The 27,262-nt window shown below is 33.2% G+C and overlaps 3 protein-coding genes and 1 long non-coding RNA gene across 4 annotated transcripts; 3 read left to right on the top strand and 1 right to left on the bottom strand.

The window, feature by feature from the left end:
* Positions 1-621: 621 nt before the first annotated feature.
* On the top strand, positions 622-1,671 carry LOC130669438 (uncharacterized). Its single transcript, XR_008990188.1, has 3 exons — positions 622-793; positions 938-1,022; positions 1,555-1,671. It is a non-coding gene; the product is annotated as an uncharacterized LOC130669438 (long non-coding RNA).
* Positions 1,672-8,407: 6,736 nt separating this feature from the next.
* On the top strand, positions 8,408-9,325 carry LOC130670495 (uncharacterized). The gene has a single exon (XM_057473903.1). It carries the CDS (start codon positions 8,408-8,410, stop codon positions 9,323-9,325), a length of 918 nt encoding a protein of 305 aa, XP_057329886.1.
* Positions 9,326-9,825: 500 nt separating this feature from the next.
* Positions 9,826-11,027, top strand: LOC130670494 (ATP-dependent DNA helicase pif1-like). Its single transcript, XM_057473902.1, has 3 exons — positions 9,826-9,953; positions 10,007-10,145; positions 10,248-11,027. Exons 1-3 carry the CDS (start codon positions 9,826-9,828, stop codon positions 11,025-11,027), a joined length of 1,047 nt encoding a protein of 348 aa, XP_057329885.1.
* A 5,647-nt stretch (positions 11,028-16,674) lies between these two features.
* LOC130670493 (GATA zinc finger domain-containing protein 15-like) lies at positions 16,675-17,871 on the bottom strand. Its single transcript, XM_057473901.1, has 2 exons — positions 17,271-17,871; positions 16,675-17,156 (listed from the first exon to the last, which is right to left on the bottom strand). Exons 1-2 carry the CDS (start codon positions 17,869-17,871, stop codon positions 16,675-16,677), a joined length of 1,083 nt encoding a protein of 360 aa, XP_057329884.1.
* Positions 17,872-27,262: the final 9,391 nt, after the last annotated feature.

Below are 27,262 nucleotides of genomic sequence, written 5' to 3'. Positions count from 1 at the left end.
AATATTAAATACATACTATTCATTATTATCATTATATTTGAATGAGTGTAATCATAATCATTATTTCTGTAACTCTAATATGTTACATTTAAAAAACACGCGTTGAATTGATTGGTTTAATCAACTTTTCCGTTGTGAACTACCCTTACGATGATTTACTGTAGAATCGTCAATGGTAATTAACCGGCTATTAAACTCAATTTGCCAATTTACACTCTGATACAACTGAACTGACCTCTATTTAAATTTTTCTTATGGTTTACGATTAGTGGTGGATTTACAACTACAAGAAGACTCCATTATTATATACTCATTTTTCGGATAGTAATAACGCTTATGATCATGACTTCATTATTGTTGTAAGCATCTGCAATCATAACCTATTATTCGACAGTGTATAATCTGCAATTGATGAAGGAGAAAAGTTCAACAGTGACGTTTATTTGTATTTCGATATTTATAATTAGATTACAAATCTGTACAGATAACGTAACCATAAGTAATTTTCATTTTGTAATCAAGTTATATTGTCAATGAAGTTCTAAGTGAATTGAATGTAAAATAAATTTTCATGAATCATGTGTTTATACAAGTATATGTCTATGTATTAATATAAATAGATTGATAATAAAAAAATACGTTATTGCCAAGATCACGGTCGTAGATGCAGTTTTCATATTCTATAAATGTTATAATTTCCAACAAAATCAAAGTCGTCTATGGGAAATTAATAATTTTACCATAAATTCGATTACTCTACGCACAAAGTTCGGGTATACTTGTACTGTATTACGTAAGTATTTAGTTTTATATAAAAAAGATATAATTTTTTTAATGACAATTATCGATATAATTGTGGTGATATTACAAATTTCAATAAATATAATAATAATTTCAGTTATTTGTGATTATTCATAATATTTGTCTTTACTTTCAGATACGTTCATATTTTTATGATTTCTCGGTTCAAGATTTGCTAATCTCAGGAGAGTAAAATTATTACCTTCTGATTTATCTAATAGGTAAGGTAATTTTTAATTTTGTACGTCACAATTTCATTCCTCTATACTATTAATGGTTAATTGATTTAATTGATTAATGTACTTCACCGTTATTGGTAATCAAAGTCAGCTGTAGTTAACTTCGGTATTTTTTTTTTAATCTTCCGAAACCTATAATACGTTTGTATATCAAGATTTCTAAATTATAGAGAAAAAATTTCACAAATTTAAGGTTGATTAATTGTAAATAATTATAAGACTGATTACTGCGGCTCTGTTATTTAGTTATCGCTTTTATCGTCGTCAAAACTGTTATGAAAATTCTAATCATAATCTTCTTCTCTTTTATACTGTACTTAATATTATATTATTGTCATTATAGTTTTATATAAAGCATTTCACGGTAGATTAACCACTTTTGAACTTGACCCTTTCCCATTTGGATGACCTATTTTTTTTTTTTTCGTATCCTGTCAAAACCATTACTCGGAATTTATTCAATTTATTTTACCCCAGTAAATGAAAATTATATTTAGTACTTTTTATGTTTCAGGTTCGGAAGGAATACGGTACAGTAATATTTAATGATCCGATTTTAGACCTAGAACAGAACTTGACCAAAAAAGAAAAGAAAAGACAAGGTTACCGAAATTTTGTTCTTAAAAAAAAAGTGAACATTAAGACCGTTACGCAAGAATATACTAGAACATCAACATCAGTACTAAGAAAACACCATTTTACCTAAGATTATAGAGTACGAATTGAATACTACCGATACACCTCACGATATCACTGCACAAACGAATAATGTTCCAATACAAAACATCGACATGAGTGATACCGTTCTTCATGTACTAAATGATCATGATACGATACATGAAAATTATATAGGCGAAATGGATATAATATGTCAACACTGTCAGTCAAGACATTTCGCTCTTGAACAAGTTGCGAATAAAAAGAACTCTTCCAATGAGTGTTGCCGTCATAGAGAAGTTAGATTGGAACCGATGCCCAAACCTCCGGAAATTTTAAAATCATTATTTGAAGGAACGCATGAAAAGTCAAGAAATTTCTTTAAACGAATAATAAATTATAACAGTTCTTTCTCATTTGCATCATTTAATGCTAATTTATACAATTTCAGTTCACAGAGAAGAGGACCGTATTGTTTCAAAATTCAAAGACAAATTCATTACCAAATGAATACGGCATTGTATCCACCGATTGATGAAACACCAAGTTACGGTCAACTTTTTATTGTAGATACCAATGAAGCAGCAGAAATTCGTTTAAACCAAAATATTGAATGTGATTTACAACTATTTAAAACAATAGATTCTATAATTCGTGATCATAATGTATTTGCGGAGTCTTATCAACTTTCAAAGGGTGAATGAAGTTGCGGCAATTTTTTCTACGACTGCTGATAGTGAAATACCGGAATCGTATATCACAGTTGCAAACAAAAATACTAAGACTCTTCAACGATTAAGTACAATGGATCCTAATACTGAACCTTGGGCGTATCCTCTATTTTATCCTCATGGCAATCAAGGGTGGCATTCGAGTATACCTTATACTAACAAAACGACACGAAGGGTAACTCGTTCAGATTATTATAAGTATAAATTAGCAATTCGTGATGAATTCAATGTTTTCCTGATGGGCCGTCGTTTAACTTATAACATTTACTACTATTTTCCACAACCCACGGCGGAGTGTGGTGTGTGCAAAATAGCCGTTATGGCCCACCGATGGTAAAACTGAAAATAAAAGTAATAAAACAAAACAAAATGTCCTTTGGAGATGCCCACAATCCCCACAGGATACACAGCTCTTCTCAGGCTGGGTTAGAAAACCGAATTGGGCGCCAGTTCGTGTACTCCCACGAACGAAATTTACTCAATGATGAATAAAGAAATGAAAATGAAAAATGAAATAATAAAATCAGAGACCAGTTTCAGATGTAGGAAAAGGATAGCAAGAAAGAGATAGTACGCAGCAAATAAACAATAAAATTAAATAAATCCCGGGTTGGTAGCCATTTATTGACCCAATATATTTTAAATTATAATATTACTCCCATCGGGTATTAACAAAACAATAATGCAATGAATAATAATTCACTTCAACATAAAAACTCTTAACCAATGATCAAGTAACGCAAAATAATAATTGCCAAAATTGTACGGCTTGTTATCACTCTCATGTGATAGCAATTAGATATAAATAATTATAAATAATACGGTTGCTTACTCCAAATATAATTTAACCACAAGAATTAAACAATACGCATAAATAATGTAATACGTTAAACAATTGTAAATATTCACCACACTTAATAAAATGATCGCTAATAATAATTTATAATAATAAATATGTAAATGGTCGCTGAAACTAATAATAAATATCTCCAGCAAAAATAATGAATACTCACAAACAGTATTCTCGCAATAAATCGCCAGTGTTCAAATAATAATAATCAAATAATTGTAAATAATTAACACAAAATAATAAGAAATGATCACAAATAATAATTACACCAATGTAAATATTTAACGCAAAAATAAGTGATCACTGATAATAATATAACATATTCAACTCAAAAATAATACAGAATCACTGATGATATATAATTGTAAAATATTTAACTCAAAATGATAAGAATAATCGCAAATACTGGGTACATACAGGCAGAGATCGGCAGTATCGATTTTTTTATCAACGATTTCGTTTATATTACTAATTTTTTAAAAAATTAGCAATATGTAAAAAAAGATTACTAATTAAAAAAATAATTAATAATTATTTATCTAATTTTTCGGAAAAATAAATAATTCGAAAAAATATTATCTAATTTTTTGGAAAATAAATAATTAGAAAAAATATTATGTAATTTTTCGGAAAAATAAATAATTAGGAAAAAAATTATGTAATTTTTCGGAAAAATAAATAATTAGGGAAAAAGTTACCTAATTTTTCAGGAAAATTAATAGTTAGAAAAAAAATCACATAATTTTTGTGAAAAAATGATAATGGGGGAAAAATCACCCGATTTTTTTTTTTTTTAAATTAATAATGTGGAAAAAATTTAATTTTTCTTAAAGATAGATAATTACACGGAGAAAAATGCAGCTCATAATCAAATAGTTATTGCAACCATAATTAAAAATTTGCTATCTTAAAAATTCAAATAAAAACTCACAATCCATGAAAAAAATCCATAAAAAAAATAATTTGTTAATACATTTATTACTGTCTAGATAGTTATTTTTACTTATCATAATAATTACAATTTTAAATAGAGATAATTACTTGAAAAATTCAAATATCGCTCATAGCTTCAATAATCTTTATTTTAAAATTGTAATTTTTATTTTATTTAATACTCAAATGCTTTTATCACACTAAGTAAAAAGTACCATTATATCAATAAAAATACTATTTTAAATATATTCAGAGGCTTACAATAAAAAAAACATATTATAATTTTATAGATTAGTTCGTAGAACAAATAGATTTTATTTTCATCTCAAATAACTTGTCTAAATTAATTTAAAATTTAAAAAAAGAAAAAAAAAACAACAATTATTTATCATGAAATACAAATGAAATTTCTAATTACGACCTTTTTGGCAGCACTGGCATTACATTTCATGACTACACGCAATTCAAAATTTTGATCCGTCAATTTATTAAATTTCGGTAGGTTAAACATAGTAGCATAGCTAAATAGTCGTTCTACCGGTGTAGACGAAGGTACTGGTGTATTAAATTTTAGAAAAACTTGCTTCACAATAGGATAAAGCTCCAATATTTTAATGTCATTGCTTTTATGAGCAAGAAATTTTTGGTACATTGTTTCGGAATCTGATGAACCAAGCGTTTGAAAATTTATACTATTTTTTTCTGGGACACTCTCCGAATAACTAGTGAAATCGAAGAAATCATCAGCTTCTTCAGAAAAAGTGTCATCATCGACGGGCTGATCAGAACTGCTTTTTAAAGCTTCCTTTATAGCTTCCATTGCATTGGCTTGAGCTCGCGAATTCAGTGATGCCAACCAATTCAGCTTAAACTTTGGATGACAACCTGCAGCAACAGCACTGGTTTTTCCTTCATCGATGACATTGTATATATTTCCAAAGCGATTGTATAGAGCTTTCAACAAACCTGGTACAAGCTTATGGCAGTATTGAAATCGTAATTGCTTACACCGGTTTAATTTATTCCGAATTGTCACTAGAGTTGGTAACAAGTCAAAGAGTTGGTATTTCTACTTAAATGATTTTGTTTTTTAATAAATGAGCAATTTTCTCACAAATGGCATCAATAACTTTTGATCCAGAATTTTATGTAGCATAATTTTTTTCAATCCCAATTAATCATAAAAATTAATTGACTGATTCTAAAAAAATTTCAAGTTTCATTTTCTGTCTACCAAAATTTTGGGATTTCTACTTAAATGATTTTTTTTCTAAGAACAGAGTGATTTCAGGACAAAACTGAATCAATATTTTTTGGTCCAGAATTTCCTGTAGTATAATTTTTGTCAATCCAAATTAATCATAAAAATTAATTGACTGATTTTGACAAAATTTTCAGTATCATTTTCTGTCTACCAAAATTTTGGGATTTCTACTTAAATGATTTTTTTTCTAAGAACAGAGTGATTTCAGGACAAAACTGAATCAATATTTTTTGGTCTTGAATTTTGTGAACTATTATTATTTTGAACTAGAATTATGCGTCGAGCAGTTAAGAAATTCATAACAACAAGTGCGACTAATATATTTTTTTCAAATGACTTAATTCATTTTTTTAATTATTTTGAGAAGAAAATAATTATTATCTTAAAAATTCTCTATCAAGAAATATTTATGAGTTTATGCTTTAAAAACACTTATTTATGAAAAAAAAAATTATCGTCGTAGAGTTGAACTTTTGGTAAATAGAAAAACAAATTTTTTTTTCTTTTAGGCAAGTAAATTATCAAATCAATTTTGATGAAATAATAAAGTCAAGTAATTTTTGTACATTTTTCACAAAGAAGTATAATGGTCTATATTTTACTTGTATAGCTCTATACTACTATTTTAAACTTGTTCTCAACAAAAACATTATTCGTTATTTTTAATCAATATTTGGAAAATTAGTAACTTTTTCTGGTTAATTTTTTATTTCTAAAAAAATTAATGATTTTTATCTGCTAATTTTTTATTCTCTCAAAAATTAGGAATATTTTTCCGCTAATTTTTTATTATTTGAAAAATTAGTAATTTTTTTCTGCTAATTTTTTATTTTCCGAAAAATTAGTGATTTTATTCAGCTAATTATTTATTCTCTCAAAAATTAGGAATTTTTTTCTGCCAATTTTTTATTTTCCGAAAAATTAGTAATTTTTTTCAGCTAATTTTTTATTATTAAAAAAATTAGTAGTTTTTCTTTGCTAATTATTTATTTTCTGAAAAATTAGAATTATCTTCGACCTGATTGTTTATTATTGGAAAAATTAGTAATTACTCTGAAATAATTTTTTATTTTCGAATAACTAGTAATTGCTCTGTGAATAATTACTAATTTGCAAAAAAATTAGTTAATAAAAATAGATAATTTTTTTTTTGCCGATCACTGCATACAGGTAGATGTTTACCGCAAAATAATAATTAAACACAAATAATATTGTCACAATAACTCCCAAGTGTTCACAGATAATAAATAAGTAGTGGTAAATATCTACCGCAAACAATAATATATTCCCAATAATATTCAAAGAACTATGATGAATAATAAATGTAAATATTGTTAATTATTTACCGTCAAACCATATGAACAGTCACCAATAATCATTCAATTATGAAGAAAATAAGTATTAATTTTCCAAGTGTTGGATAATTTTTCCTCTGGGACCAACAAGTACGCAAGTATGTATATGTTTAAACGTTACTGTTAAATACTGCGCTCTTTCTCACTCACACTCGTGAGATGTACAAATGGCCACCAACGCGGGAACAAATTACACGCCAATGTATATAGCACAAAGGTACTTACAGTCGTCGTTGTAATAAAGAACGCGTACAGGTTCCATTGGTCTCAAGTATTAATCGGGCAATATGTATTGCAACAACTCAAATCAATATTAATTGCCAAATGACCAATACACTTTATAATTTTCAATTTTTCAAATCGCGTCTCAACAAAAATATTTTACAGCAACAGGCACACACTCTGCTCTTCCAACAGATTATCCACGGCAGCACGTGTTTTTCACGCCAGCACTTCGGCTGACGCCATTTTGTGATTTATCTCACTCTAACCAATGGAGAAATATACCTGTCGCATGTTAATTTTTTACACCAACACCAACATGATGGATGACTTGTTTTCGTGTAATTTGACCCATTCCCGACATCAAATGGCCACCCGCACATTTCAGAGTCAACCATTATCATGATTTTCAGATAAATCCCGCATTGATTCATTCATAAAATTAATAAATTTATTTAAAATAAATAAATTTACCGATGCCAACTGTTGCGTTGACGCGCATGCGTCAACCAACCAGAATAATCATAAACATATAAATAAATGCGCAATTATTCATCCTAGCGTCTATAAAATCCATTTATATGTCCATAAAAATCAGTAAATTTTACTGATTCCGACGCAATTTACATCTAAGAAATCAAACAAACAATAAAGATACAGTAATTAACATAAATAGCACATAAAATAATAATAATTTTTGAGACGTGAGAGCAGCGTGTGCTGCCATCTATTGCCCCCTCCCGACCTAATGCGGAGATTCCGCGATATTTAAATATCGTGACAAACTCAACAGTGGGTAGTAGATAGTTATGTAAATATTGAAAAAGATAGATTAAATTATTGCAGGTTAAACCAAACAAAGTTACAGGCAGAATCATATAAGGGGTTATTAAATCATTTGAAATATTGGTAAAGTAGTGATACTGCCTTCAACATTCACCTGTTCTCCACGTAATATGTTACAATAGTATCAAGACGCAATGTCAATCGTTAGAAAATTCGGTAAACCAGATCTTTTCATTACGATGACTTGTAATCCTAAGTGGATCGAAATTACAGAAAACCTGTTACCAGGTCAATCAGCTTCCGATAGACCAGACTTAGTAGCACGTGCATTTGACATTAAAAAGAATGCTTTGATCAAATTAATAACTAAGACTGATCTCTTCGGCGAAGTTATTACTTATAACTGGGTAATAGAATTTTAAAAGCGTGCGTTACCACATCTGCATATGTTACTTACATTACAAAGTGGTTTTAAAATTAAAATTCCCGATATTGTTGATAAATTTATATGTGCTGAAATACTAAATAAAGACCATGATCCTAGGATGTATGATATCGTTACAAGAAACATGCTTCATGGCCCTTGCGGTGATTGGTGTTTAATTGATGCCAAATGTTCCCAAAAATTCCCCGAAGCATTTCAGAATGAAACTGTTATGGATGAGAACGGATATCCTCTTTATCAACTTAAAAACGATGGAGTGACATTAACTCGAAACAAGGAATTTTTTTTCGATAATCAATACGTAGTTCCATATAATAGAACATTTCTTTTGACGTTCAATTGTCATATAAATGTAGAAGTAGTCTCATCCGTCAAAGTGGTTAAGTATTTGTATAAATACGTTTACAACGGTCATGACAAAGCTCCGGTTACAATTAATGGGAGTCTACATAGTTCAAATGCGAACGCAACTCAAAATACCCGACATCCTCAAAATGAATCTGATGTTGTCGTAACCCACGATGGAATCCGCGATTTCGTTGATGCCCGGTATGTAGGCCCCGTCGAAGCTGTTTGGCGAATTTCATCAAAAGGATTACAAGATAAAAGCCACTTAATCATTCGTTTACCAATACATTTACCGAATGAACAAAATATTACAATAACCGATGATTGCGATGAAATTGCTTTACAAGAAGCATTACAAAAACAAACAATGCTGATAGATTATTTTAAATTGAACGAACGAAGCGCGGAAGCTAAACAATATACATATAGCGAAATTCCACACCATTACGTTTTTGAAAAAATAGATGATACCAATAACTACAGTCGGCAACCACGTCGAAAACATTTTAATGTAATTGGTCGTATGTATTCAATTAGCCCAGCTCAAACAGAATTATTTCATCTTCGGCTTTTACTTGTCAATGTCAAGGGTGCAATAAGTTATGAAGGAATCAGAACAGTCAATGGAGAAGTATTTGATACTTTCACAAATGCATGTTTAGCGTTAGGATTAATAGAAGATGATCAAGAATGAAAGCGTACAATGAGTGAAGCTGTAGTGTGGATGATGCCACGACAGTTACGATGTTTATTTGTACGTATATTAATCCATTGTCAACCTCTTTATCCCGAAGAACTATGGGAACAATTTAAAGAACAGATATCCGAAGATTTCTATAGTCGCTTCGGTGTAGACGGTGGTAATCGAAAAGCATATAGGTTCATAAATTTTATGCTTAACAAAGAAGGTGTTAGTCTCTCAAATTTTCCGAAAATGCCTCAAATAGATGAAACAGATGATATTCCTGATGACTTTCAAACCGAAACTTAAGTAATGATGAATCTGAAGCCTATTATCGAAAATTAAATGTAAGACAAAAAGGAATTGTAGATTTCGTTGTACAGGCCGTTTACGACAATGGTTATCACCAATCTAATTGTATTTACATTGACGAACCGGGAGGTTCAGGAAAAATTTTTGTATACACGACGTTATGTCATTTATTAAAAAATCAAGGCAAAGTTGTTTCTACAATGGCTTATACCGGTATCGCGGCAACTCTTTTACCTAACGGAAGAACAGTTCACAAAACATTTTGCTTAGCTGTCCCAATGTTCCCCGATTCATCTTCAAACATTAAAGCTAATTCAAATCAAGGAAGGTATTTAAAAAGTGTAGGTATTTTCATTTGGGATGAGCTCCTATGTCTCCTAGATACGCTTTAGAGATAATCGACAGAACGCTCCGACATATTATGAATATTGACATACCATTTGGTGGTAAGATGATGATATTAGGAGGAGATTTTCGTCAACTTCTTCCTGTTTTGACCCATGCAACTCGAAGTGAAATGGTTAACTTATCAATTAAATACAGCCATTTGTGGAGAAAGTTTCATAAATTTACATTAACATAAAATATGCGGGCGTTGCCAGAAGAAATTTAATTTTCACAGTTCTTGCTAGATGTGGGCGATGGCAAATCTAATGATGCAAATGACGACCTTCTTCTACCGGACGCATGCCCGGTTTCTGAAGCTAATAATATCATTGAATATCTAGTTGGAAACATTATTAGAACGCAGCGTTTTAACGAACTTACCAAGTCAGTTATTTTATCCGCAAGAAATATTGATGTTGACATTATCAATGAACAAGTAGTTGAACTTCTAAATAAAACTACTGAAAAAATTAATACGGCTATCGATAGCACTGATAATTGTGATAATGGAGACATGACCGACGCGATTTTGCCAGAATATCTCAATACTTCAAATCCACAAAATTTTCCTCCTCACGAACTGTGCTTGCGAAAAAATACTGTAGTGATGTTGATAAGAAATTTGAACTTAAGTGAAGGATTGTGCAATGGAACGAGGTTGATGGTACTGGACTTATCAACTAATGTTTTGCGATGCAATATATTGACGGGGGATAAGGCTGGAGAAATTGTTTTTATTAATCGTGTAACACTATATTGTGATAATGTTAACCCTTTTACATTTAAAAGACGACAATTTCCAATAAAAATTGCATTTTGCATGACCATAAATAAATCTCAGGGTCAGACATTTAATAGAATAGCCGTTGATCTCTCAAAAAAAGTATTCAATCATGGTCAATTATACGTAGCCTTATCTAGAGTTCGTTCTTGGCAATCATTACATTTGTATTTAAGTAGTGAGAAAGTGGAAAATTCTGTAAAGAACTTCGTATTTAAGGAATTGTATTCTTGACTTGTTTGTTATAACTCTCATTTTTATCAAGTGAAATAAGTAATCATAAACGCGCGCGCTTGCGCGCGCCACTTCATCTAGTTATTTTTAATTTCGAACATACTACTCTTTTTTCCTAATTCTCATACGTCGGAATATGTGAAAGTCTTTGCTCTTTAATTATTTGTATCATGCGAGATCTCATCGCTTATACATCTTTTGAGTAATTTTTTAAGCATGGATCTTCTTCAAGAGATATTGTTGTTGCAAAAGCAGCGGAGTGAACACCGCATGAAAAACTGTCCAGTTGCTCAGTTACTTCAACATTAATTATATTCTTTCTCTCAAGCTGTGGATAACGTGAATTTATATATCTATAATCTTCTTGCGATACCGTCATTCGTGGAGCACTATCATAGACAAAAAGATATGTCCCATCAAACCGAATGCAACGCCAATGGCGACTTTCATTTCCTCCAATTATCTGTATATCTTTTATAGTTTCTGATGGCTTTATAAAATGAGAATGAGCATAGTTAAGTATTGGGTATGTATGATAATCAGAATTTTTTTTAAGTGTAATAAGACTCACAAATGTGAATTCTGGGATCCCAAATTGAAAAAAAAATTCCTCCGAATATAAGTAAATTCGGCGTAAAATCTTATAAAATAATAAATGGGATCCCCAAGGTCATACTTTTGATCGAAAGACGTGCACATTGTGCCAGTTCCAAATCAGATGACTGAATGCCCGACTTAACGTATAAACGCACCGTCAGCGGTAATAAGACGCGGTAGCTGTGAGAGTGTTTGTTAAAATCACATGGAATTAAACTTATGAATAAAATAATAAAAGTCACTCTTAAAACTATTAAACTAAATTGTAAAACATGTTGAAATTCACTTTGCCTTTATTTTCTCAAGGTCATAAAATATGCTTAAGTGTACACATCATATGCGTGTGAAAAGTTGAAATAAATAATATTGTAATCCTAATTTGGGATAATCATACTATGTAATCCTTATATTTAAGAATAATTATAATTATTTTGGTAATGGGAAATGATATATTTTAAGAAAAAAAACTATATAAAATTCATATTAACATATATATACATACATATACACCATAAATATTGGGAAACTCAAATGTAATCTTCTATATTTTAAATATTTTCATATATCTAGCTGTAAGTTCTTTTTAACTAAATTTGTAAGCGTTATCGCGAGCTTCTTAAAAGAGGGGACATATGTTTAGGAAAGCAAGAGAATTTTGCAACCCTCTTACTTTCCGGGGGATTGTTATGTCCAAATAATTTTTTTTCATTTTTATAATTATTTAAAATAATTATTTTTGAGCTCCTCTTTGAAAAGCGCGCGAAAACGCAGCGTCAGCTTTTTCACCTTTTTATGCGGCAAAGAATAGTGGGAAGACACCTGCAATAAGTTTAACGAATAAATAATAAACTGTTGTCACTTTCCACCAATGACAATGATTATAAATTCCCCATCAAATCACCAACCAAAGTTTATAAAAAGCCTGAGCACCCATAGCTCAGGGCTAGTCGGTTCATAAAACTTACGGTCCGCGAATATTCGAACGTCGAAATTTCGTGTACTCTTATTGCAGGAATCCGCCCTAGGCGTTGAAAAGTAAATAAGAGGATTTTTAATAATTTTTAACTTAAACCCTATTGCAGGAATCCGCATCTGCGTTGAAAAGTCAATAGGGCACTTCTTAAATAATCTAGGCTAATTCTTATTGCAGGAATCCGCATCTGCGTCGAAAAGTCAATAAGAAATAGTCAAAGATTGCTAAATTCTATTAACCTTACTGCAGGAATCCGCCCTAGGCGTCGAAAAGTCAGTAAGGGATTTAAATTTTGTATTAAAAAGCCTCAAATATTGATCTAAAATTCGATCTGACGCAACTGTAGTAATCGTTCGTCTAGTACAATATTTGTCGGAGTTTAAAAACCATCCGGTAGATCGAACCAGTGACGCAAATCACGTGAATTTGCGATTCCATCTCGTGCCGTGTTAATTTGCGCATAAAACCACTTTTCGGGTGTGTAAAAGGACGCATTAAATATAAATCAAAATCTTATTAAAATATCAGTTAAGGATAAATAATCCTATAAAATAAATTAAGTATAAAATTGTGAAAAACTAGAGTGAACAAGTGACGTTCAGTAAAAACGTTGTAATTTGAAATAATTAATAAAAGATCAAGTTCATCACTCCAACCTTGCGGTTTCATTCGAAAGTAGTACATAAGATATCATCCTACCAACCCAGCCGCACCCATTCTACCAACCCTACAGGAAGGTCGAGTGAGCTGTTTAGTCCTGGAGGGATAATAGCTGCCGCACTATAAGAATTGACATCGAAAGGTAGGTGAAAGAACTATTTTTCTATCATCATAAAATACTTTTGGCTTAAACAAGAGCACCAGTCTCTTTGAAGACGTTTGGGTTCTTAATTTTCGAAAAGATCCACTATAAATAATAAATTATAGGAAGATAATTTCTTCCTCGTATTCTTTATTGTTGTCCGCACCCTCCAACCCGCTTGTCCAAAAATTACTATCGCTACCAAAGGGAGAAATCCCGGATAAATAATTAAAAATTAAGCGGTGGACATAACAGTATAGTGCCGGATAGTTCAACTGGTAGAGCAGTCGGCGCGATACCGAATTGGTCTGGGTTCGATTCCCAGTTCGGGCTATCTATATTCTTCTCAATTTATCTATAAATTGTCTTATTGAGAAGGTTGTTTGCATGTTTGCATGTTCAGGTTTCCACTATATTTAAATGGTGGACCATTTAATCATAGTGGAAACCTAAGACATGCAAACCTCTCAATAAGACGGTGTACTTTTTTTATCAATTTTTTCATTGTTGTCAATATTTTTATCATTATATTTCTCTGTTAAGTTGATATTTTTATTACTTTCATTAATGTCATTATCTTCTGATAGTATGACCTTCACGTTTGTGTTTTGTTTTCTCAATAATTTTTTATAATCAACGTTAACATTTTCTACACTTCTGATTATTATTTGTGATTTTACGTTTCTTTCATAATCCACGTGATTTTGTTCTTTTTTTTTTGGAACTTTAGCTTTCAAATTTTTTTTGGATTGCTCTGCTTTTTCTTATGCTTCTAAAATGAATTTTGGCTCTCGAATTTTCATGTTCTTATTTTTTCGGCTGTCTATAATCACGGGAAGTACACATTCCATGTAAAATTGCGTAAGAAGAGGTTCCGTTTCTTCTTTCCAAAACTTGTCCATTCGTTCCACAATCTCATACTTTAAGCCAAAAGGTGTCCATACCCTGAAGTAACAATAATTTCTATTTGTTACGTGCAGTTGACCTTGTACTTGATAATAATATGGATGAGTTTTTTTCAAACATTCGGATTTACGGTCAAAAATCCTCCTCATGCATGCCAAATTTGCTTTTAAAGCTTCATTTGGAGACATTTGTCTTATCGAAGACGTACATTTAATTTCAACGATATACTGATCTCCAATAAAACCATCAGGTGTAGCACCTAAAAATTCAATCTCTTTATCGATAAAAAGACCACACGGTTCAATTGAATCCGGCCTAATTATCAATTCATCTGCTAAAGCTTTTAAAGCTTTTTTTCCACATTGTTTACTATAATTAACTGTATCTACATTTAATACAGGTTGGTAAACAATTTTCTTTACCATTTCTGCACATGAAGTACTTGGTCTTCTTCTGCATATTGGTCCAAAATGAGATGCTGTTATTATATCTCGACGATATTCATGCCTATTCGCAGAATTATCTTGTTCTGCCTTTTTTTTTCATAATTTGATTACGATTTTTTTGACGCTCTTCAAGCTTTTCAAAGTGTTTTTCAACTTTCTGGTTGTATTCATTCAGAGATATATCGTCTTCTTAGACTCACCATAGTACTCATCAGTACCAAAATACCTTCGTTATGATCTGTCTTGATATTTACGATGATTTGCAGTTCTAAGAACTTGTGTCTGTTTACTTTTCTCCATTTTCGTTATTTCTGTAGGAACTTCAAGACCCAAGAACTCATGAGGTTTTGTTCCACTTGTTGGGTATCAGCTTGAATTGCTGTGAGGCTTATCCGAAAATTAAATTAACTACGTTGGCTATAATTTATCCGCTTCCCTCCTAGTGTCTTATTTGCTATTGAATTTAAGCCTTCTACTTTATTAGTAGTGATATTATCAAGCAAACCGTCTGCATGCTTAGCTAATCTCGTAACGATTTGTAAGATGATGGGGTATATTCCAACATTTTCTAATGTTGATATCTGTTTAAATAATTAATAATGATTAGATAAGGATGAGAGGATCTGGTATGTGTGAATTGGCGGGTAGTGAATGATTTTATTTAACACTGAATTTTGGTAAATATTAACAATAAATGTTTATTTACACTATTTACAATTAATGAGAATCAATGAGCATGAGAAAGCACTAGAAAAATTGTTTTTAGCATTTAGTTTAATTAATTATCACTCGCGTTCTACACGTGGCCAAGATGGCGTCGAGGCGCGAACAATGCCAGTATACGCGATGAGACAAATTTAATTGAGAATAAATGAGATTTACTGATGAGAGCAAAATAATATAAGAAATAATTACTTTGAATTATTTCACGCAAAATGCAACGATTTATTTCATGAGAGCGCAATTGATTATTACGAAAAAATGAGATTATAAATTAGCACGAGGCGTCAGCCATGGAAACTGTAAACTATATGAAAGAGAGAGCTTTAAAAGAGTGAGAGAGACAGAGCATCCGTCTTCTTCATCCCCACTCGAGCGGTCTTCGCGATGAGAATGCGACTACCGGAGCCACCTATGATTGATGAATAATCGACTGTACTGTTGATTATATATTGGCGGTCAGAATTGAATATGAGAGCGCGGGAGATTTGAACACAATCAGATTTTCTGATTTTTTTCCGCATTTATCAACTGACGGATTGCTGCATTTGCTATGATTCCCGAAAAAATGTCTTGGCATGTTCATTATTGTATCGTACGCTTGTTCTGTTTGTTCATCGCATTAAAGATTACTTTCTTTTTATGTCTGTAATCCTTTTTTCTACATGCTTTCGCATTTTCAATGCACTTTCTTGTACAGTTTTGCGTAAAATCGCAACATGTAATATTGTTGATGGAAGAATTTTGATTTTTAAAGCATTATCAATATGGTTACAAAAATTACGAAAAAGATGATTCTTACATTTTTTTTTTTTTTGGTTACCTAAATTTCATAATCCATGTGGATTATTATTTACAATAGATTGATGTACGCTACTGTCACCATCTCCCACTAAGCAACTGTAAATCAATCCACGAGTTTCAACACTACGTTTAAAACCTTCTACAATTATATCTGCTTCCATACTCGTTGATGGTTCATTTCAAGCGAAATCCTTGTAACATTTATGTGAAGGTGGATCTCGCTTGTTTTTAGATGCAACTTCACATACTGAACAAAACTTATTCCTCTTTCCACAATAGAGCACCCGACCTGTTCGCAAACTAATTATTGTTGAAACCTGACAAAGCGTCGTATCTTCCATTTTTGTATGACCTTTTGCACCAAGCACCATCAACTATTACTGTTATAAATGGAATTTTCTAATTATCTTTATCCAATATAGCGTCACCAGCTTCTATTGCTAACAGTTTTTCCATTTCTGCCGCTTCTTCCATTTCTTTCTCTGAAGTTCCGATAACCATATATTCTAATTTGTCACGATACTTTCTGTAAGTTCCAGGTGCCATACAGTGTATGTTCATTGTTGCTAGCTGTTCACGTAGATTTAAATAACCAGTTCCACAAACCAAAGAACTTAGAACTGCACTTTCGTTTGATGACATATGAATGGTTGACTTTTTTGACTCCGACCAAATACTAGCAGATTTGTGGCATTTCTTACACTCCCAGTACATTTGTGTAAGCAAACCGTGGTCAGTTGATCTTATCGTTCTCAAGTCGCGAAAAAGACCTTCACAAGATCTTTTGTGGTTATAATCGAATACTTTATGTAACTGATCCATCATAGCAGATGTATTTACGATACGTCTTTTTCTGACGTGTTCTTTAAAGTACGGTTCCTCTGATTGGTGCATTTGTTCGGTATTACTGTTATTATTATTATTATTATTATTATTATTATTATTATTATTATTATTATTATTATTATTATTATTATTTTTTTTTTTATTATTACTTCCATTTTTATTGTCATTATCAAAAGAACTGTTAATTTCACCAACTTTACCATTATTATTTAAAGTAGCATTACTATTACAGTAATTACAATCATCAATTTCATTATTGTTGTTATGATTATTAAATTCGTCGACTTCACTATTATTGTGATTATTATTTTCTGTAATATGATCATCGATTTTATTATTACTATTGTCATCATTGTTGTTAATTCTATTATTAGTTTCATTGCTTTCGATGTTACAATTATCATTGGAATTACAATCGTCCATTACATCATTATTTTTAGGGTAAATATCACAACTTGCTTGATAACTTTCACGAACATTGTTATTATTATCTCTATCTTTATAGTTTATTGTTTCACTAACTTTATAATTATCCTCAGACAAAATTCTATTTGGAATTTTACGAATTCTTTGGTCGGTTTTTTTTACGCTGTTTTTGCAATTTTTACTATACGATTTTATCGGAGGAAGCTTAGTATCATTGTCAATAAATGATTTAAGCTCGGTAAATATGCAAAAATGAGCTTCCTGATCAATTTTCAATTTATGTGAACTGTCATGAATATTCTTACCATTATATTCATTAACCATTGTTTCATTATCATGATTAGTATTTCTTTTTCAGTTAATTGCTCAGGGGGTTATCCCCGGTAATCTGACTCTACCGAGGGCCTTACCTGAGCGCCAAATCGTTACTGCTGCGATGCCTCATCAACAAGATGATCAGCATGCGCAGCAGGCCAAGTTTCGCTGCCTTCGGAGACGGAGGGACCCGAGAATAACAGCCGTTAGCATCCACGATGCCAGAAACTCAACTTGCGCTGAACAAGTAGGTATTCTAGCCAGTGTAGACACAAACGACTGCTTCATCCTTCCTAGGACGCCAACAATGAGAACGACTATCTTGACACGGTAGCCTGGGTAAAGTTTGCCAATTTTAAACCGGAGATCCTGATATATTTGGTGTTTGTGCTCTTCTTTAATCGTGATGTTATATTCAGCTGGAGCTAAGAACTCGATGACATAAATGTCACAAGTGGGTTTATCGAAGAGCACAATATCAAGTTTATTGTGGTCAATTTTCCGAGTTGTTGCGAATGGCACGTTCCAATAAATACGGCAACGGTTATTCTCAACAACTTGCGTAATATCCCGTGGCAGATAAGGCAGCACTGGTGTTTTATCGATACCGTGCGTATGTCTAAGGTTGTAATAAAGTACTCGCAAAGCAGCGTTGTGACGCTGAACGTATGCACTTCTTGCCAGCACAGGACATGCTGACAAGAGATGCATAAGCGTCTCAGGATGTTGCTTACATGCCCCTACACGAAGTGTCGGGTAGCTGCATCTGGAGTACTTTCGCACGGTATTCGAGAGTGTTGATCACACCATCTTGGCAGGCAAAAATATATCCTTCGGTCTCGGACATCAGGCCAGCTGACTTGAGAAAGAGAAATGTCAGCTGGGTAGACAAGCCATGATCACGCACGTGTTTAACCCTTTAAAGTCAGAGGATCTCAAAACGGCCCCTTGTGAGACTAATGGGGAGAGCGCGAATCGTAGAGTCCCGTGAGCATGTATGAGTGACATGTGAGAGTAGTGGTGTGCCTGTGAGTACCCTTCCACTCGTTCGAATCTTGCGCTGCGTTCATCGACAGTGCCGTAGTTAGTATTGTTACGTGAGGAAATAGTCTCCGAAAGTAAGGATAGAAAAATTTAAAAAATTTTGTACATTGCTATGTAATAGCAATATTACTTAACTATATTCATAATGAAACCAAATGTTGTTCTTATTTTGAATTCAAGTCCTTTGATAGTTATTATTTCATAAATTAAAAATAAAAAATAAAATAATTATTAATTCCCGCTTAGGTAAAATTTTTTCTCTTACAATACGGCCCTGTCACATTTGCTTCGCGCTTTTTCTAATTCTATCGGGCTCCGCCAGTTCAAAGAGTGGGGTTTCAAGGTCAGACTCTAAAGGGTTGAAGAACACGCTGTGCGTGGACTTGTCCATGTGTGTACTGAGTAGTTTTTGCTGCTCAGCATTCCTGACGACACTCTTGAATTCATCCTTAGGGAGTTCAATAAAAGGGTTTACTCCTCCGAGACCGAGGGATTTTGCCGCGTACTTTGCTGCCTTATATAAAAACGCTCCCTTCTGCCTATTCTCATGACAATACACAATTTACATAAGGAAGTCGTCTTCGTCTGCTGTGAAATTGACAACTTCGTATGTTAGACTCAAAACCAAATGATCATGTAGACACTTCAAGCTCTGTAGACCTCTCCCTCCGATGTGCCGGGAAAGGTATAATCTGGTGACTGAGGATTTAGGGTGCATGCTCTGATTCATATTTATTACTTTGCGTGTCTTGATATCGAGATCTCTAAGCTCTTTTCGGGTCTATTTGAGGACACCAAAAGAGTAGAAAAAAACTGGGACAGAAAGCATGTTTGTTACGGAAACTTTGTTTTTTCCGGAAAGTTCTGATGACCAGTTTTTCCGGAGTCTCCGCCCATACTCGCTGCAGAGAGTCGTTTCAATTTTCAAGACGTCCTGCATAGGGCTCCCGTCAATCCCTACATATTTGTACGACTCTCCGGCGTCAAGATGGTCAATGACGCTTCCATCTACTAACTCGATGTCTTCGCGCAAATCAGAGCACTTACCCTTCACCAGATTAACGACCGCGTACTTGTCTAACCCAAAAGCCATGCCGACATCCCGTGTATACTCCCCTACGATATTCACGGCTGTCTGAAGGTGTTCCTCATCAGGAGCATATACCTTCAGATCCTCCATGTAGAGTAAGTGGGTGATCGAATATTTTCAATCAGTCGGTTGGCCCACTGAGTATCCACGGGTACGGCGTAGCGCAACAGATATCGGCAGCAATGAGATGCAAAACAGCAGAGGGCTCAGGGAATCTCCCTGGAAGACACCTCGTTTGTACTGTCCAACTTCGGTCACACATTTGTCGTTGCCACATGAAATGTGGAGCCGTGTTCGCCAAAGTTGCAGCGTACGGTGAATGCATCCCACTGTATCGCGATTGACCCCAAGGCATTTGAGCAAAAAGAGAATAAGCTCATGAGATGTTGAGTCAAATGCCTTACGGTAGTCAATCCAGGCCATTGACAGTTTGCGCTGATAGTTGATCGCGTCGTGAATGACACAACGATCTACTAACAGATTCTCTTTGCAACCTGACAGGCCTCCGTTACTGCCACGTTGTTCGTATATTTGCTGCGATACAGGATCGATCTCTTGCAGAATACGATTGTTCAAGATTTTGGTGAAAATCTTATAAACCGTTTCGATGGTGGCGACAAAATGCCTCGAAGTCGTTCAGAACTGGAGCGTCAAGATTCACGTTCAGTTGATCACCGTACAACTCGGACCAGAAAGCTTCTACTCGCTCGATAGATGGGGGATCGCCAGAAACAGATGTCTTAGGTGTCAGAAAGCATGAAGGACTTAGCCGAAAGAAAGAGTTATCGGTAGGCCGCTTCAGCTTTTTCTCTAGTGACTTTTTAGCAGTCACCAGAGGCTGCAACCTGTTAAGGGAACCTTCTTTGTTGTTAAGAAGATTCTCCTTACTCAGTGTGTGATGCTGATGTCGTAGTCTAGCCGCAATACGGCAGACTTTAGGCGTAAACGCTTTACGGGCATTTGCGTACTCAATCACACACTGAATGCGGGAGACATGTTTCCGGAGATCATCAATCTTCAGTGAAAGCTGCCCAATGCGACCTCTCATCTTATCTTCAGGAGAAGTATTATTTCTTGCCGGAGGTAAGAGTGAGGAAGCAGCATCATAGACAGCTTGATTGATGGTGAGTAGAGTAGAATCCTCCTGAATCCGAGTCGATAGCTCGTGGATTTCCGTGTCAAGTAGATGTTCTGGGTAGTGCATCTTCTTAGAGATACATACTTGCCGTGTGTGTCAAAATCATTGTCAGCGTCTTCGGAAGAACGGCGTCTCTCCTGATGTAGCTGTGCTGGAAAAGAAAGACGGTGAGATACTCGTCTGTTAGTTAACACTGATCTTCGTGTTCGCCGGAGATGAGAGGCGTCATCACGCAGATGTTGTTGTGAAAAATGGCCATGGTAAGGGTGTATATCGCTCCAGAGAGCATGCATCCTAGCCATATAGCCCCTCCGCTCCGGTTGACTGTTATCATAGCACATCAGGAGATCGGCTCGTAATTCCTCCGTCCAAATAAATGCAGTCCATTGTTCGTCAAGGTCGTCATCGTTTGGAATCTCGGTGCTCCGCCCAGCAAGTGGGTAGCCCTCATCCGAGAAAGGCCGGTTGTGGGGAGCACTACCTGGTTCAGTATCGTCTTGAACTCTGTTTAAATCTACATTGGGGAGTTAACCCAACGTAGAGTTTGTCGTGCGCTTGATAGGCCAGCAGATGGAAGGCCGGCCTACTTTGCCCACGATGTGCCACGGGGTAAATAAAGCCCCTGCTGGCCGCACAACATGCACCGTGGGCATTATTATTATTATTATTATTATCATTATTATTCTTATGTTTAATATCACAACCATATTCCTTTTTACAATTTTTTATTTCTCATGACTTATGTCCATACTCGCAATTATTATGTTCTAACATTATCAAATCACTCAGCCTTTCGCACGGAATATCAGTTGTACTTGAACTGATGTTATCATTTTTTGAATGATCATGTGCACAAGCCAGCAGGTTCTTAGCGTCAGAATTTTCCATCTTATCAAATTCATAGAATTTGGAGTCATCAAGAGCAGCCATTTCACTCATTTTTTGTGCTTTGTACGGAGAATCAGTTTTGATAAAACCGAGACTATTATCATTCGCTAAATGATCACGTGCGTTGACCAAGAGATTTTTATAATCATGGTTTTTAGCGCATTCAAATTCAAAAGAGCCCGAGTCTACAGAAGTAGCGATTTCACACATTTTCTGTGCTTTGCACGGTGTATCAGTTTTGATAAAACCGAGACTATCATCATTCGCCGAATGATCACGTGTGTGGACCGAAAGATTTTTATAATCATAGTTTTTAGCGCATGCAACTTCGAAAGAGCCCGAGTCTACAGAAGTAGCGATTTCACACATTTTCTGTGCTTTGCACGGAGTATCAGTTTTCATAAAACCGAGACTATTATCATTCGCCGAATGATCACGTGTGTGGACCGAAAAATTTTTATAATCATAGTTTTTAGCGCATGCAACTTCGAAAGAGCCCGATTCTACAGAAGTAGCGATTTCACACATTTTCTGTGCTTTGCACGGAGTATCAGTTTTCATAAAACCGAGACTATTATCATTCGCTGAATGATCACGTGCGATGGGCTTACAGTCAATGGAATCTTTCAATTTCGATTCACTTAATTGTAATATTTTATCATTAACAGCACCAAGTTTTGTGACAATGTTGCGGTTTCGTGACAATTCGTTAATTACTTTATCGTTCATGTCATCAAACTTACTTAAAGCATTATTACTTACATTACGATTGCTGCGATCATATATCTTTATGGTCTCTTTATTGGCTGCTAAAACTTTACAGCTTTTTCTATTTGCACATATATTTCTCTATCCATCTACTTCCGGTGCTTTTTCCTCTTGTGTTTTCAGTTGTTGCCAGTAAAATCAATTTATAATGAATATGTTCGAATATATATACTGGAAAAAAAATCATTTAACATGAATCATATACAATCATATATGATTCGTATAAGATCATACACGTATAATTTATGCTTGGATATTATTATTATTTACCATATATGATCAGGTCTGGACATAGGTCATACAGCAAATAAAAATTCAACGTAGATCCACGTAAATAAATTCCATATATACATCAGGGTGATTCAAAAAATGTTAAATTTTTTTTTTCTCAGAAACACGTTTAAAAATTTAATTTAGATAAATAAGGCGCCTATGGAAATTAGAACTCTTAACCAGATAGGAAAGTACGACGGGCCCAGGCTTGGCCCAAGTATGTAGAACCTTGGTCCAAGCTTGTAAGCCAGCCTTGACCCAGCCTTGGTAGGACTCTAAAATAATAGCAATGGGCCACGCCTGGTTGCTAGACCTGGCTCATGCTTGGTTGCCAGTCCTGACCCAGACTTTGTTGCCAGACCTTGCCCATGAATCGAAGAAACGAATAAATTTAATTTAAAAAAATTTTATTATTATCAATTTCGTAGAATTTATTATCATTAACGTTTGAACTATCTAAAGAAGATAAATGATGTCAAAAAAAACTCGGTAAAAATTCTGCTGGGCTCTAGGCGCGAACTGCCGTCCATCTGATTGCTGGGTCCGAACGATAGCTACTGGACGAACCTACTAATGTTGAACTGATACATTTATATGATCTTCTCATTAAACCATGGGTATAGCCAAACTTGGGTAATCCTACCTTGGCCCAAGCCTGAGTTGCCATTATATGGCCAAGTCTAGGTTACTTAGTCTTTGCCCATGCTTGAATAATGATCGTAACGGCCAGGACTGAGTAAACCCAATCTTGAGCCAAGCATGGGCAAATATAGATGTGCCAAAGCTAGGTTCCGCATCGCTCTTATCTCTTTTCCATAAGAATAACATGGAAAAAATTTTTTTTTCGTATTCTGATTTTTATAAGCAGCTAAAGTTGCATCATAATAATAATTGGCAGGCATGTTTTTGTAGGTAATTGAGAGTTCTACAAAAAAAGTTTCCGATCACTTTTTGATAAATCTATTTGATCAAAAGTTATTTGAGGTTGAAGTCGAATTCATATTAAATTTTGAGATCTTTTTACTTTTCCGGCGAAACTATCAGACCTATTACAAAATATCATGGAACCTTTTTTGTAGACACTTCTATTCCCAAGAAGTTATTTACAATAAAATGTTTTTGAATTCCACATTGTTTTCTAGTTATTTTTATTTTAATGTCAAGCTCATAAAAAAATAGTCTTCTTAATAGTCTGGGGAAGGCCCAGATTTACTTAATGAAAACGCCCGCAGCAAGAGTAAACGACCAACTTACCCCTGTCGTTATCCTAATACGTAAAATCAAGAAAAGACTGTTCAGAGGGCTATAATACCCCCAAAATTAATAGCAAATTTATCAAAAACATTAAATTCAATAGTAATTTCATTTTTATAAATTTTCACCGATGCATTTTGGAAAATATCTATAATTTTATTATTTTTTTTAATGTAATAAATCAAACTGCCGATGGCAGTACCTTTTATTTTATTGAAATAAATAAACTGCTGATATCAGATATCAGATTCATTTAAATAATCAAAGATTCGGAGAAAACTTTGATCATCGATAAAATTTTTGATGAATAAACAATAACTATGGGAGAGTGTTTCTCCGTCTTTTCTCATAGCCCCTACCATAGGGTCCATCTAATATTACAAAGTTGATAAAAGTCACTGCAGCCGCTAATTAATCAGTTCGTTTTTACGCTTCGTTACTGCCGGGTGTGACCCCGTTTTTGAAGTTTTTTTATAAAGTATTTTTTCGTGTGTGATCCCACTCTTGCGTCCTAATAAGGATATTTGCCTCTGTTTGTTTTAATTCATCCATTCAATTAATAAGGATATTTTACTTTGTTTGTTTAAATCATTCATTTTATTTACAAAGATATTTTGCAACCACAAAAATTCAACTTCCAGTTATCTTAAACTCAGATCGTCCCTTGCGTTAAATTAATAAAATAAAAAGAAGGTGCAGTGATTTTTATTTATTTGTGTAGTGAAATTTATGGGCAATTAAAGTAACAAAAATTTAAAAGCATTCGTGAAAATCTATAAAATTCTGTGAATTACAACATAATTGTGAAATTTGCGTTTTGAACGTATGTTCTCTTTCATTCAAGTTTCCGACGGATAACAAATGGGAATTTACTAAAGTGATGAGTATTGCAAATAATGTTTTTTTGTTACTTTGAGACATTAAACAATATATATATATATTTTTCATTTAAATAGAAATTATATTTAAATATTCTATTTGAATCGCTTTATTCAATGAAAGTGATTTTAAAATAATTTTTATTTAAGTTTAAACATAAAATATACTTAAATAATTTTTTTTATCACTTTATTTAACGAAAGTGATTTTCAAATAAATTTTATTAAATTTTGAGAAATATAGTTGCATCATATATTTTTATCATTTTATCTATTAATTTTTATTAAACGTAAATTATTTTTTTATTGTCATTGTCCTATGAATAATAATTATCTATTTATGAATTTTGTTAAACTAAATAACAAGTTTGAATTTGTGAACTTTAACTACATTACAAAAGTGTTATTTTACGAATTTGATTTTAATTTGTGAACTATGAAACTATGATAATTCGAATATTGATTTCAATATTAATTTAATTTGTGTTTCAACAATAGTTTGAATATTGAATCAAATAAATTTTCAATTGTGAATTTATTAAAAATTTCAAATTGTCATGAATCGTCTTTAATCGTAAAATGATATTGCAATTTTCTGGTTCTGCATGAACATTAAAAACGATTCATGACGATTCGAAATTTTAATCGGCATTAAACGGTTGTAATCGTAAAATAATAAATCGTTTCTTGGCGTTTCGAGATGATTAAATGAGAAAAAACCATGACGATGATGACGATTAAATTTTTAATCGTTTTTAATCGTCACAATTCGTTTCGTTAATCACGGCTTAAATAAATTAGTAAAACACACTTAAATTAGAAATAATAACACCACAATTATAACGATCGAACGAAAAAAAAATATTCATTCAATTTATTGAGTGAAAAATATACGTGTTTTTCTCATAAAACCTCAAATAAAAAGGAATGTTTGAAACACGCAGAATTTTATGGTGCGAATTTCATGTCAGTAGTTATTGCGTGATGCGCGTTAAAAAAAAACACCTATCATTTTATAGATATAGATTCGGAGAGATTCGATTTATTGAATGCCTCCGAATCCTTTTCAATCACTTAATAATAGTCTAATTTCTGGTTCATTGGAGGATCCCTGATTAAGAAAGCTAATTTAGAATGATTTAAGATTATGCAACTGTTCAGTCAAGACCCAATTCGCTACCACCTGAGAACGCCGAGCCTCACCGATAGGTCGGCAGCACCTTCGCTATTTGAACTTACGCGCGAAATCTTAGCCAATGAGGAAATTCCATCATTTGAATAATTAGTTCCAACTTTGAATAAAAGAGTTGCGACATGAAACGCACTCATTGGCTTAAGATTTCTACAAGCTACGTGGATTTTCGCTATTGGCTGAAATTTCGTCAGCGTCAGCTATTAATTTTCTGATTGGTCTACCGCTCTGACGTCACAAAGAAACCGTTGTGAGGTTTCTTTTCCGACATCTTTCTTCAATAATTCTCAACGTGCTTTTGAACAGTTCACCTCGTGTACTAAAATCGCTTCGCTATTATAAAAGTTTTCTTGTGCTTTTAAAGTAATTCTTGTGCTGAATTATATTCAATACTTAGTCAGTATATCAAGGCTGCTATTTATTGGATATAAATAAATTGTCATCCGCTTATAATAAATTACTCAAAGTAATTTCCGTGTGTTTAACCACAAAGTACCACGTGTTTCTCTTATACTCGTGTATTAAGTCGCATTCGCTAGCTAGTATTAAGTCGCATTCGCTATACAGTATTCTTACAATCAAAGTGTAAATAAGTGTAAATAAATCTATAATTTATATTTTATAAATCTTGAGTAATTTTTGATTGTTAAAATCACCAACACCTGCACCAGATCCAATTAGTACATCCTCCACTTTACATGCAACTCTCCATTATTTTAAATCATTCTAAATTGACTAAATTATGTTGCTTTCGTGCATAAATTTTCAAACGAATCATTTTGAATCATATTGAATTAAAAAATAAGGAAATATTATTTTATGATTTAAAATTATTAAAAATAATCCAAACTCTCAAATCATTTTAAATTGAATTG

This window comes from Microplitis mediator, chromosome 6 (genome assembly GCF_029852145.1).
Source record: "Microplitis mediator isolate UGA2020A chromosome 6, iyMicMedi2.1, whole genome shotgun sequence".
Taxonomy (NCBI): Eukaryota; Metazoa; Arthropoda; class Insecta; order Hymenoptera; family Braconidae; genus Microplitis; species Microplitis mediator.
The sequence above is the reverse complement of the archived record's forward strand: the minus strand, read 5'-3'. Positions and strand labels throughout refer to the sequence as shown.